General features: G+C 38.9%; 1 protein-coding gene across 2 annotated transcripts in view; it reads right to left on the minus strand.

Moving 5' to 3' along the window:
- LAMA2 (laminin subunit alpha 2) overlaps positions 1-12,506 on the minus strand; it is a 335,772-nt gene extending 323,266 nt beyond the window's left edge. For both annotated transcript variants that reach the window (XM_090135808.1, XM_090135806.1), the window contains exon 1: positions 12,352-12,506. In XM_090135808.1, coding sequence (XP_089991934.1) covers positions 12,352-12,463 — 112 coding nt within the window. In that variant the 5' untranslated portion in view covers positions 12,464-12,506. The remainder of the gene's footprint in view (positions 1-12,351) is intronic.
- Positions 12,507-12,992: the final 486 nt, after the last annotated feature.

Consider the following 12,992-nt stretch of genomic DNA (forward strand, 5'->3'; position numbering starts at 1 on the left):
TTGCCATAACCTCCTTTCAGATAGTTGTAGTGAGAAGAAAGGTCTTCCCTGAGCCTTCTCTTCTCCAGACTAAACAATCCCAGTTCCCTCAGCTGTTGCTCATAAGCCTTGTGCTCCAGACCCCTCACCAAGGGGCTTAGTTGCCCTTCTCTAGACACACTCCAGGGCCTTGATGTCTTTCTTGTAGAGAAAGCCAACACCAAACACAGTAGTCGAGGCACAGCCTCCCAGTGCTGCATACAGAGGGACAACCACCTCCCCGCTCCTGCTGGCTAAGCTATTTCTGATGCAAGCCAGAATACCATTGGCCTTCTTGGCTACCTAGGCATACTGCTGGCTTGTGTTTAGCTGAGCGTCTACCAATACCACAAGGTCCATTTCTTCCACATGGTCTTCCAGCCACTCTGCCCCAAGCCTGTAGTGTTGCTTGGAGTTGTTGTGGCTAAAATGCAGGATGTAGCACTTGGTCTTGCTGAACTTCATTCCATTGGCCTCAGTGCAGTGATCCCATCTGTCCAGATCCCTCTAAGGGGCTTCCTACCCCCAAGTAGATCAACACTTCCTCCTAGTGTGGTGTTGTTTGCAGGCATACTGAGGGTGCACTCAATCCCCTCATCCAGGTCATCAATAAAGATATTTAACAGGACACTCCCCCAGTTCTGATCCCCCAGGGAAAACCACTCATGACCAGTCACCAGCCGGATTTAGCTCCATTCACTACCACTCTCTGGGCCTGGCCCTTCAGACAGTTCTTTACCCAATAAAGAGTGTACCTGTGAGTGTCTAAGCCATGAGCTGGTAGGAAATAAATAAACCATGTCTATAGTCTACAATGTTCTTAAAAATATTACTTAAAGCAAAGCATGGCAGAGTAGCTACAATCTCCTCTCCTGTTTCTCCTTACAGTCAGTCAATCTATATCATCACAGCTAGACCCCATCTAGCAGCCCATCTGTCTGCTTCGAACTACATGGTATCTCAGACATATTCATAGTCTAAAATTCAAATTAAAGATTTACTCAAAACTGTTCCTGAAGATAATTAATTCAGTTTGGAGTTTTAATGCAAGTTAGTAATAAATAGCAGTTCTAAACAGTAAGTGGCATCTTTGACTGAATAATGTACATTGTGATGAAATAAAAGTCCTCCAGTGTATGGTATGGCACACTGGAGACAAAATTTGAGTAAAAATTACAAGAAATATTTATAAAGAATTATATACCTGTTTGAAATTACCATTGGCCAAGTGTTTAATGAAATACACATATACTCATAAGTGGAAGTGTACGAGTGATTAACATTCATGAAATAGATGAGTGGGATTCTGGAAATACCATCCGATGACATGCCAATCTATGCTTTGATCTTTACAGATTCAGAACAGCTGCTTCTTCCACCCAGAAGATAAAGTGAAGAGTTTTCAGCTTGGACACAGAAATTTAATTCCTAATGAAGTTTAGGATGGATCTGTTTTTTAAAAAAATTTCCCCTTTCATGTTGTTTCAACAATAAGTTTACCTTAAAAGCTAATTGTCTTTGTTTACTGTTATGAACCACTATGAAGTTGAAAAAACTGATACAAATATAGAAACAAAGTCTCATTTTAGCATAAAAGAATACTTACTAAAAGCTCACTATTGAAACCCAGTCACTAGTTTTCAACTATAGCTCATGGTGAAAACTTAGCTGTTCATTCTGACAGTCCTGGGACCCTCTGGTTCCTCTTGTTCTTACAAGAATAGCCAGCAGAAATAAACTGCTTGTGCTTACATATGTTCAGAACAACATTAAGATTGAAAAAATGTTATTTCCTGGATTGTATGCTCTCCTTTTAAAGACTGGAAACTAAATTTTTGTCTCAAAGAATTCAATAAGATTTTCTGCTGTAATTTCAAACAAACCTAGTTTTCACATGAAAATTAACGCACCTCATGTGATATCAGGTATTTTTAATCAGATATTTAAACAGCCTTAAATAAAAGCCAGGTAATCAGAAAATTATTTCTTTTGACTCTCTGCAGATCTGGTCTAGCAAGGAGTACGTAAGTTCTGTTTCAGGTCTAGAAAATAATTATACAGGCACTGTCATACTCTAGACAGATGCCACATTTCTAAACTCAGTGCAATGAATAAAGGTCTGCTGTACTAGAATATAATGACTTCTTAACACAAAATTTAATAATTACTAAATTTTTTGAAATATTGAGCTGAGTAATTTCATCTCATTCTAGAAGGTCTTAATAATATTGACTCACTTTGAATTATTATTATTATTTTTTTTTTTTTTTACAGAAGTACTTGATCAATTAACAGGTTCATTTATCAATGTATTTTCAATGAATTGGAAATTGTTATGCTCAAAACATGTGGGAAAAATCTTCTCCATTTCCTAGAAACACTTCTACTGGTGGGCAAGAAGAACCTAGAAAAACGCTTTTCAGACTCCACAATCAAAGTCATGGACCTAAGCAGCGTAAATGGTTCTCCAGACACATTTGACACTGAGGGTATGGCAAGTACTCATAGGCATGCATTACTTAGGGCCCTCAGCCTCCGTTAAGCACAATATATAGTCCATACAACAATTACTGGGGAAAAAACTTCAAACTTTTCATAACAGCAATATATAAGCACAGAGACTAGTAATAACTGATTAGAGATGGCTAATAGTTTAAGTCCATATTTGACATATTACAGTAAGGATTGTCCAACAGCTGCCGTTAATACTGTTTCAGATTTACTTTTCCTAACTTATTCAAAGTAGAATTTTCTGTGCAATGATTCTTCATGTTCCTAGACATGAGACTTAGAAAAATATTTACAACTAAAATGAAGGAAAAGACAATTAGAATTTCTTGTATGACAAATGCACAAATGGTTCATTTCATAACTGCACAGAACAAAAGAGTAAAAACAGTCTCTACACTGGAAGTACAGTGGATTGGTTTTGAAGTGCGTTTCCTTCAAATTTTCCCATCAGAAATTCTCCACAGAAATCCTCAAGAAAAGTATATAGATCGTATACAAACAATCTTCTATAGAACTGGAATTTCTGAGTACTCATAGCATCTAACAGATAAAGAGGAACACTTATTTCATACTGGATTTCCAATAACTGAGCCATAAGAAATTGGCTGCATCCTCTTCACCTGAATATTGCTTTTTGTTATTTGAAGGAAATAGGTTCTGTAGATAACTACTAGTATTACAACTATTACAGAGAAGCTTCCAATATCAATACTGTTCAGCTCTATCACATCAATTTAAGATTAATAATATCCCAGGCCAGGCATACACCTTGTCAAAACTTTTAAAAAACTGTCCTTCAATCTTCTCCCAGCATTAGCAAAAACTTCAGTCTAAACTCAAAAAATAAAAATAAAAAAATAAAAATTTCCATAATGCTTAATAAAATGGTTTTACGTATCCCCATATCTTCTCTGCTGGTTAGATTTTCACTGTCCAAGAAAAGGCAGGAACAGATATATGAAGCAATACTTTACTACCATATGTGTGGTCCATCTTCAGGAATTCAGTCAGGGTATGCTTAGTTAGTACTTCATCAAAAGTAGTATCTTAATTTTCGGATTTTATGAAACAGTACTGGCTGGTAGCCAACTGGTTGGAAAGCAGCTTTGCAGAGAAGGCCTTGGTGGACAAACTGAACACGAGGTAGCCAAGTGCCCTCACAGTGAAGGATGTCAAGAATTCTAGCCAATGTTAGGAAGAGAGTTGCCAGAAGCATGAGGTAGGTGATCTCTGCTCAGCAGTGGTAAATGCACACATAATTGCTGTTCACAAACACACAGATGCTGAGTAAAAGATATGGACACTTTGGAGCCAGGCCAGCAAGGGGCCACAAACATAACTGGAGCATGGAACATTTGTTCTACAAGCTGACAGTAAGAAAACTGGGACTGCTTAGCTTTGAGAAATGTCTCTCTGATTCTAATCAGTGGTGGTGTTTCCTCATAATAATAAGTGTTGTTTCCTCATAAACATCTTACCTTCCAAATCATAAGGACACAAAACTCAAGAGGGGCTAGGATAGAAGTGAAAGTATCAGTAACATTTCAGAATAAGAGCCTTTTTTTCATTTCACGGTCCTCTCACTTTCTGAGCAAGCATCACTGTGTAGTATTCATCTCAACTTCCTGACCATTCAGCAAGCACTGGGAAGTTTCAGGCTGTCCTGCTACACACCCACCTCTAATTCCTTTTCCATTTTTGATGCTTTGATCCCCACTCACTTTCCTCAAATTTATCTGTTACTTCCCAGTTTCACTTGGTTTCTCTATGATTTTTTTCCCTAGTCCTTTCTCCAACTCCCTCCACAACTGGGTTCTGACATTCAATTAGGAGAAATAATGTAGACTACTGAGACACTGTGGTCACTCTCTGTATGTTACCCAGCATCCCACAAAGGAAGTGAGTGAGGGGTTTTTAAGTGCTCCCTTATTGGCATCCCTTTATAGACTTTCTGTACATGAATTTGTCTAATTCCTTCTTGAAACTGTCAGTGTTTTCTATTAGTATACTCTTCTATGGCAGTAAATTCCAGAAGTTCATCATTCTGTAAAATGCATTTTACCTGGTAATCATTTTTAAGCCAACCTCCACACAGTTTGCATCAGTGCTCCTAAATTCTTCACTTGGTGGATAGTAGTTCAATGTTCATCCTTACTTTTGCCTTTGCAACTGTATAAACCTCAGTCAAATCAGAGAATGGTTTGGGCTGCAAGGGACCTTTAAAGATGATCTAGTTCCAGCTCTCTTACCATGGGCACAGACATCTTCCACTAGAGCAGGCACGTCCAGCCCACAGCTTGGCACAGCTCTCACTGTGACCACCTCCTGACCCACGCGATCATGGTAGCAGCTCTGTTTCTGCCCCACCAACTGGCCTGGCTTGGCCCCTCAGCACCAGCTGATCACCAGAGCACTATAAGCCCCACTGGGCTGAAACCAGGGCACAAGGAGAGCGTGGTGTAGTACCAGCTCAAGTTAATGCAAATAAGTTTATGTATTTTGATACACTTGCTAAACACAGTCCTGTGAACACCACAAAATATGCAGATGAGCCTTTCCATTTTGATAAAGAAATTTGAAAACAGGTTTCAAGATTGCTGAAAAAAAAGTCATAATTTTGGTATACTTTTGATTCTATTTACAGTTCACACAAATACATTACTTGCACATCGTCAGATGGAAGGTATAAAGTTGCAATTAAAAAAATTGATCTTGTCTTTTTACCAGACTTTTATAAGACCTCCTTTATAGAGAAAAAAAACGGCACCCACTGACATTCATCTATGCTTGCTGAATGTTTGTAGATACCAAACATTGGATATGAGAACAACGAGGCAGTGGGTGGTGCGTTTTAGCAGTGATAGCAGCAGTGGATCATCAACACTGGTATAGATTTTTACAAGCTCAGCATAAAGGCTCTTGTTCATCACTGGCAAAAACGTTAATGGTGATGATTATGCAGAGAGATAGTGTTTTGTAGCTAAGAATTTGCTCAATCAAACAGTGTTATTGTGCACTTTGTATCTGTGTAATTTCCATGGAAATCAATAGGAGACATTACTTTTGGAGTGACCAAGGTATCTGCGTCCAAAGAGAATTCCACTTCACTGACTGGAGCCCAGGCAATCAAAAAAGTTGGACATTCATGCACTAGAGGTTGCTCCAAGTTCCATACAATCTTCCCTTGAACAGAGAAATGGCATTCACAGCTTTCCTGGGCAACCTGTTCTGCCTCTTCCCTGCAATTTCCTCTCTAAACCCAAGGATCCTGATTTTTTGAGTCTCTCTTTTTAATTTCACTGCTCCAAGCACTTAGTCATTTTAATCTCCCTTCTCATTAACTTCCAAAACTCCACTGTATCACTCTTGAGATGCAGAGATAAGAGCTACACACAGCACAGAAGATATGGAAGCACCTGAAGTTTTCACTAATTGAAAAACAATGTCCCATCTTGTTCTCAGCATCCTTCCTCATGATGTCCACTGCTCTTATGTGTGTAGATATATCTGTTATATATATTTGCTTCTACCACATATAGAGCCAGCAACTCAGCAAACTCCAAGATTAATTTCCTGAGTTGCTACTGACAGTTCTGATTTCAACAGTATGCAAGCCCTAATCAAATTACTGATTATCTAGAGGCACAAGCTTATACTAAAGCTTATCCGGAGGTATCTGCTAACTTGCCTCCATGTACTTTCTTAGGGATCAGTAAACCCTTACATAGAAGCGTTGGTGCTCTTACATTACACCACCTCTGAACCACTGAAGTTTTAAAAAGGGACGTTAAGACAAATAAGTATTTTAAGCAGAAGCAAAGTACTATATAATCAACCACATGTGTGTTAGTAACATGAAGAACCAATATATTAGAACACAGCTGTATTCACTTATCCCTTTAGCTACTATCATCTAAGGACAGCAAGAAAAAAAAAAGAGTAACAATACTGACCAAAAGATAAGTCATATATTCCATGAATAAGCAAATAACTCATAACTACTTCAGTTCCAATTCATTCTTCTAAGATACTCTACTTTTCCCAAGTGACTCAAGCTCTTGATTATTACTATTGCCTTTTTCATCAATTTTCTGTACCACAAAAATTTTCACCAATTAAACTGAGCTTCAAAGTCTCTTTTAAATAACTCCTGCCAATGGAGGAAGCAGCCTCAGTGCATTTTCCCCTCTAGTTAACATACTATAAGGCCAGTACATGTATTTAACTTTTAATTTTGCTGGCAAATGACCACCTTGTTTTCTGTGTCAAAGCTGCAGCTGGGAGGGAAACTGAAGCTGCATGCATAATCAGTGATTATAGGATATGCATGTAAAAGCTTCCCAGCAACTCTGAATTTAGAAAATATTTGTCATATTTACTATATAACCATAACAAAATTAATGGGGGGAAGCTGATCCAACTTACACAGACCCTCAGCCCACACACAACTTCAGTGCAATGGAATTAAGATAGAAAGCTGTGCCCAGCTGGAGAAAGACACTATAGTCAAGAGCGTACATACTACAATATATTTTTCAACGAAATGGTCAGAAGTTGGGGGATGTCCTTCCATGGTAAAGAATACTTTTTTGTGTGAAGTCCAATTCTTCTTTAAGAAGGAATGTTTAATAGAAATCTTTGCCCACTTACACTAGCTAGTATCAAGAGCTGGTGAGGCTATGCACTATATTTGGGTTTCTTTTTTTTTTTTTTTTTTCATTTTTAGTATACTTTTGACACTCTACAATCATCTTTTTGTTGTCACTACAGGAAATACACACAAAATTCATACAATTAAACCAGATGTGCAACTGAATCACACTCAAATCACTGCTTCCGGAACTTGCACATATACACATGTTGAATTTGTTATTTGAAAACACCAGAAATAGAAAAGTTCTGTATGTTTAACACGTTACTTTATATTCTTAAGCAAGCATGGATTTCTTGTTCCATAAAGCTCTCTGGTTTCAGAGAATTCCAGACTATTCACATTCCCTAGTATTGTAGCCAGGTTTAGAAAATGCACCAAACAGTTATCACTGCAACCTAAGTACACAAATCGATCTGAAAATAATGTGTCCTATTTCTCGCTATGGAAACTACAACAGATACAAAGAGCACAATATCACTGCTTGACTGAGCAAATTCTTAGCTACAAAATACTCTCTCTCCACATAATCATCATCATTACCTATGCATTTTTGCCAGGGACGAACAAGAGCCTGCATGCTGTGCTTGTACAAATCTGTACCAGTGTAGGTAATCCACAGTTGTTGTCACTGCTCAATTGCACCACCCACCTCACTGTGCTCACATCCACTGTTTGGTCTCTACAGACATGCAGTAAGTGTTGATGAATGTCAGTGGGTGCCATTTTTTTCTGCATGGAAGAATTCAATTACGTGCCTTTGCTTCATACCCACTTCCATGTCAGACACCATTCTATCTGACTGCCCCTCTGCTGCCATCTGTCTCATGTCAACAACATGTAATGGAATGTTGGCGGGAAGTTTCAGCCTCTACTACCACGAGACCAGCATCCACCTCTGACTCCATAAGCCAACATAACAAAATAGGAGGCATTATGTTCAGAACAGCCTCATATTTTATCATAAATATTTAGAAGCCACAAGAATTTGTATAAATAATGCCATTCAATTCATTTTTTCTCCCAGCCTAGAAGTACAATACCAAATGTACAAGAGTTATTCTTCATTCTCAGTGCACAATACACTCCAAGGAAGTTAATATAGATGCATTTCTCTATAATAGAACTATCCATATGTTTCTGTAGAACAGACTTATAGTCTATTGTTCCAGAATGAACAGGGGAATCATACAGTTGTGTTCAGCATCTTCCAGCAGAACACAGAGATTGTCCAAGTGAAAACTGCATCTAAAATTCTAAGGGTTTATCTGAGGACGTTGTATATGTGTAGAAAAGCAAAATAAATCCTTACTCAACTCTCACTGGAAGTGTGCAAAAAACCAGTACCTCTGATTTATTTTTCTTGCACTTTTCACTGCCTACCCACTACTTTGCTCCATTTTCCTATAGCAGCATGAAAAAATACATTTAATACTGTTATCTAAACTCTTCTGAAGAAAAATTATTCTAAGTGACCTCAACATTGCACTACTCATCAGATTGGTGAAGAATTACAAGACATATCCATTTACTATAAAAATTGATAGTTATAAAAATAATGTTAAAAACAAACATTTTGTTCACTTTTGGTAATCTTTTTTATTGTACTTTAGATTCATTATGACAGAAGTAGAAGCACACGTGGGTTGTGACTGAAGAAAGAGTTGTAATGGCATTTGTATAATCCACCCTGTAGGAATGTTCATCATTCTTCCCGAGGTTTCACAAGAGCTCCCTGGCATAATACTTCTACAGCTGCTTTAGAGTTTAATGTTATTACAAGGTCTGATTCAAAGATAATGTCTGCTAGAGGAATTTGGCAGGGAGAACAGTCTAAGGCAAATCCGTGCAATGCTATGGAACAACTAATAGAGACTGAACCTATCAAACAGTTGAGGGCAGTAACTGCTATATCTTTTGGTTTTTTGCTCAACAACCCTGAGACACCCTCCTTATTCCTCAGGACAAATATCACAATAGTTGAAGTTACTGTGTCTGGAAATCCTATCACTTCCTAGCCAAAATAAATCCTAAAAATGAAAAAGAAGGAAGGTCTAATCTCTACTTTAACCATGGTACAGAAGCAGTCCAAAACCCATTATCAGTTTCTTCATTATCTCTCTTATCTATACTTTTGGATTAAGAATATCAAAGCTGCATTAAAGCTGAAACTATAAGACAGCCAGCAACTACAGCAGCTGGTATAAGAGAATAATACACAGTCATCAGCAGGAGTGCACTCATTAACTAACTTTATTGGCAAGCATCAAGGAAATCTCTTTCCTATTTCAAAGATATGAATGGAGTCAGTATAAATTTTAGCAAACAACTTAAGTCTGTATTTGACATCTGCAAGCAAGATGTTGGCTGTACTATTGTTAGTATAGCCTGTGGTTCAAGAGCCCTCAGATATTATGGACACTGCTTTCATTCAGAAAGAAAAATATTCACTAGGTATGGGCTTATTAACTAATATAAAAATAGGGAAAGAACAGGAAATAGTCAGGTATGCAGTTTTATATTTACCTGTCTTGCTGTATTATTTTAAAGGGGATTTATGGAGCAGGTTAAAGATTCACTGCTCTGATTTTAGTATTTCAAGTTTAGTATGAAAGACTTCTGGGAAGAAAGAAAAAAAAAAAGTTGTAAGATGAAAAATGATGAATACTAAGGATTTTTATATTAAAATACATCTTACACTTTTACTTGTTGCTTAGAGAAAGTCACACATTCTTGTACAAGATCCACCTCTCCCAATTTTGCTGTGATTTATTCAAGTCAAAGTGTGCACTCAAAATGGAGATTTATGACTCTAGTCAGACTGGACGATTCTACCTATTTCCAACACCTTATCCAGAATTTTAAATATTGTGTTTTTCTTTCTCAAATTTTAAACCTAAAACTCATCTAAATACTCTGCTTTCAATTCCTCAAGCAATTATTAAATTAGATAGAATCAGGATGGACAAAAATTTGGAAATAAAAAGTTACAAATAACCACATCTTTACCTGCAAAGCTACTTAGTAGCATATAGAATGAATGAATGTAAAAGGACATAGATATAACATACCATACTGCAGTTTTCAACTAAATTCTGAAAACTCACTTTAATAACCTATGTCCATAGACAAACTAAAAAACGTTGACCAACCAGCCACTGTGACATCCTGCTAATTTTATGTTATTATTCTATATTATTGATGTTCATCCCTCATTTCCCTTTGACTTCATGAGTGTTTAATCTACATCACCTGTTAAGAGTCAGCTTACACTTGGGATTTTTGTGATGTGAAGGAGCACCTGCACTTCCTGAGTTATCTCCGTTGCTCTCAGCAGCTGACACCACAGATCAGGTTACAGCACAGTATTATCAGTTTCTTATCCCCATCCCTAATATTGCTTATTCCTTTCTAAACTCCTGCTACTTTGTCTCTCTCACATCTCATGGAAAAGAGCATGCACCAAGGGTTAACTTTTCCAAGTAACATTATATAGTGCTTTGGTAAGTTTGCCTGGGCCATAAGTTAGGTGTATCTTTAAAAAACACCATTAGAGGATGTGAATGTCTTTCTGGTTCCCATACTACTATTTTATGAGAAATTCTACATGAATAGTTAGCATTCATAGGAGGAGTAGAACAACACATGTAGCAGAAACAAAAACTTAAAATTAACTCCAGGTTTCTGACCACAATAAATCTTCTACTGACTTAAAAACGGAAGAAATAAAAAGAAAAACAACCCACAGAATTACAGATTGTTCTCTTGTTTGAGGTGCAAAATGTTCTTGAACTGTTCTGTTCTAAGAAACAACATGGGAATTCATTGTGATGTCTCAAATTCTGTTTTTCAAAGCATTGCAGCTCTGTTACATAATCTTCTCCACAGACATCTGACTGGTGCTAACAATTAGAGTAACACCATCCAGCATTACGGGTATTGCCAAATAACTGTAGCTGGAAAAACAAGAGTTGTTAAGTCTAAAGGTATAAATCAAGGGTCTTGTAATACTTTTGTACATTGTATATCTCCTCTAGGACTTGATGAAGTCACACTTTTCAAACTTTTTGCACTGCAAAGGAATTCAGTACCTTTTACCTGGGCAACACAGTGAGTTCTACACAGTGCTAGCACCGCCTAGCAGCTGTGACAGATCTTAGAATGAAATTCAGAAAACAGTAAACGTCTTTAAAATTTGGCAGGCCAGCACTTGAACTCATCTGTGATTATGTCCCATCATCACATTATTAACATGAAATTAGATGTGCCAGAGCTCCTCTCTGAATCATCAGAACTCAGTTACAAGAGTGCAGCAACAGTGCAGCATATGAAAGCCCAAGACACCTACTTTCTCACTTAAGATGATCACTTACTTGGAAGAAAAAAAGAAAAAAAGAAAAAAAGAAAAAAAAAAGAAAAAAGGAAAAAAAAGAGAAAAAAAGAAAAAAAAGAGAAAAAAAAGAAAAAAAAGAGAAAAAAAGAAAAAAAAAGAAAAAAAGAAAAAAAAGAGAAAAAAAGAAAAAAAAAGAAAAAAAAAGATAAAAGAAAAAAAAGAAAAAAGCCAAATCAGTATTTTTCAGTTTTCCATGTTTGCCACTAATTCATCGACTAACCAAATTGGTCGGGGAGGGATTTTCTCCCTGGGTTATTCTAGTACCTACAGAGATATACTTCATCAATGGTCACTTATCCTCATGCAGTAAGATTAGTATTAAAGCAGCTTGAGACATTTCCCCCTGCCAAAATAACAGTGCATCATATTTTTAAAGTTCAGTATACCCTAAACTGACCAAAAATTCCTAATTCCAAGCGTTCAGCCTACAGCTCGGCATCACATACTACTCGAAGCAGACTCTATTCTCACGACTCTATTTTACTGCACCCATCGTCTATCCTTACTGAACTGCTTTTAGCAGGGCTAAAAGCGTAAAGAACATCAAGACAGGCACCAGAAGGGGCACTGCGAGCTGAAGATGGTTTCTAAGGCTCTCCTCGGTCCGACAATGTCCCAGCAAGCAGCGCCCGCCGATCCCCCAGACTAGAGGATACCCGTCCCTCTCCCCGTTGTCACGGCCGCCTCCCACCCCATGTCCCCTGTGGCCCCGGAGCGAGGCAGGGGCTGCTGTCACTTCGGGGCTCTCGCTGTAGTCACTCTCCCCGCTCCCCGGTACCTCTTTGCGGCGGCGGCGGCGGCTGGCCCCGGCTGCAGAGAGCAGCCAGGAGCAGGAGGAACGGCAAACTTTCCCATGCCATCGGACCCGGGCGGCCGAGCTGTCGGCCCATCCCGACAGGCGAGTGAACTACCCGAGAGCCGCGAGCGGGCTCCGGTGCCCCGAACAAGGAGCAGGACACACCCCTGCCCCCTCCACCCCGCCCGCCGCTCTCCGCCCCACAGCAACGGGACGGCTCCGCGCGAAGCCAAAGGGACAGTCGGGCCTCGGAGGGAGCTGCGTACTGCGGGACAGCCGAGGACCGCACGCTTGGGAGGCACGTGCCGTAACTGCGGCTGCTGGTGCCCGACTCTCACAGCCCTCCCGGCCTCCTAGGAACATCAGGTTATCTAAAAGATAGAAAAACACCGGCTTTTTCGGAAGTCATTTCGAGAATGGAAGAAAGTATACAAGACTGCGAGCCTGCGCGTAAGCTTATTGGAGAAGGAGATAATGGACGGCATTTGCTAGAAAAGCTCAGCTCAGGTACGCGGTGTCTGCAGGAGGTGCAAATCCAAGCTGCACGGTCCTGCTTCTGACTGCACGGCCACCCTGCATCCCCGCAGTCCTTCAGCACAGTGCTTTCAGCTGTGCGTTCTTTG

The sequence above is a fragment of the Phasianus colchicus genome, chromosome 2, assembly GCF_987193195.1.
Source record: "Phasianus colchicus chromosome 2, bPhaCol1.hap1.1, whole genome shotgun sequence".
In the NCBI taxonomy this organism is placed as follows: domain Eukaryota; kingdom Metazoa; phylum Chordata; class Aves; order Galliformes; family Phasianidae; genus Phasianus; species Phasianus colchicus.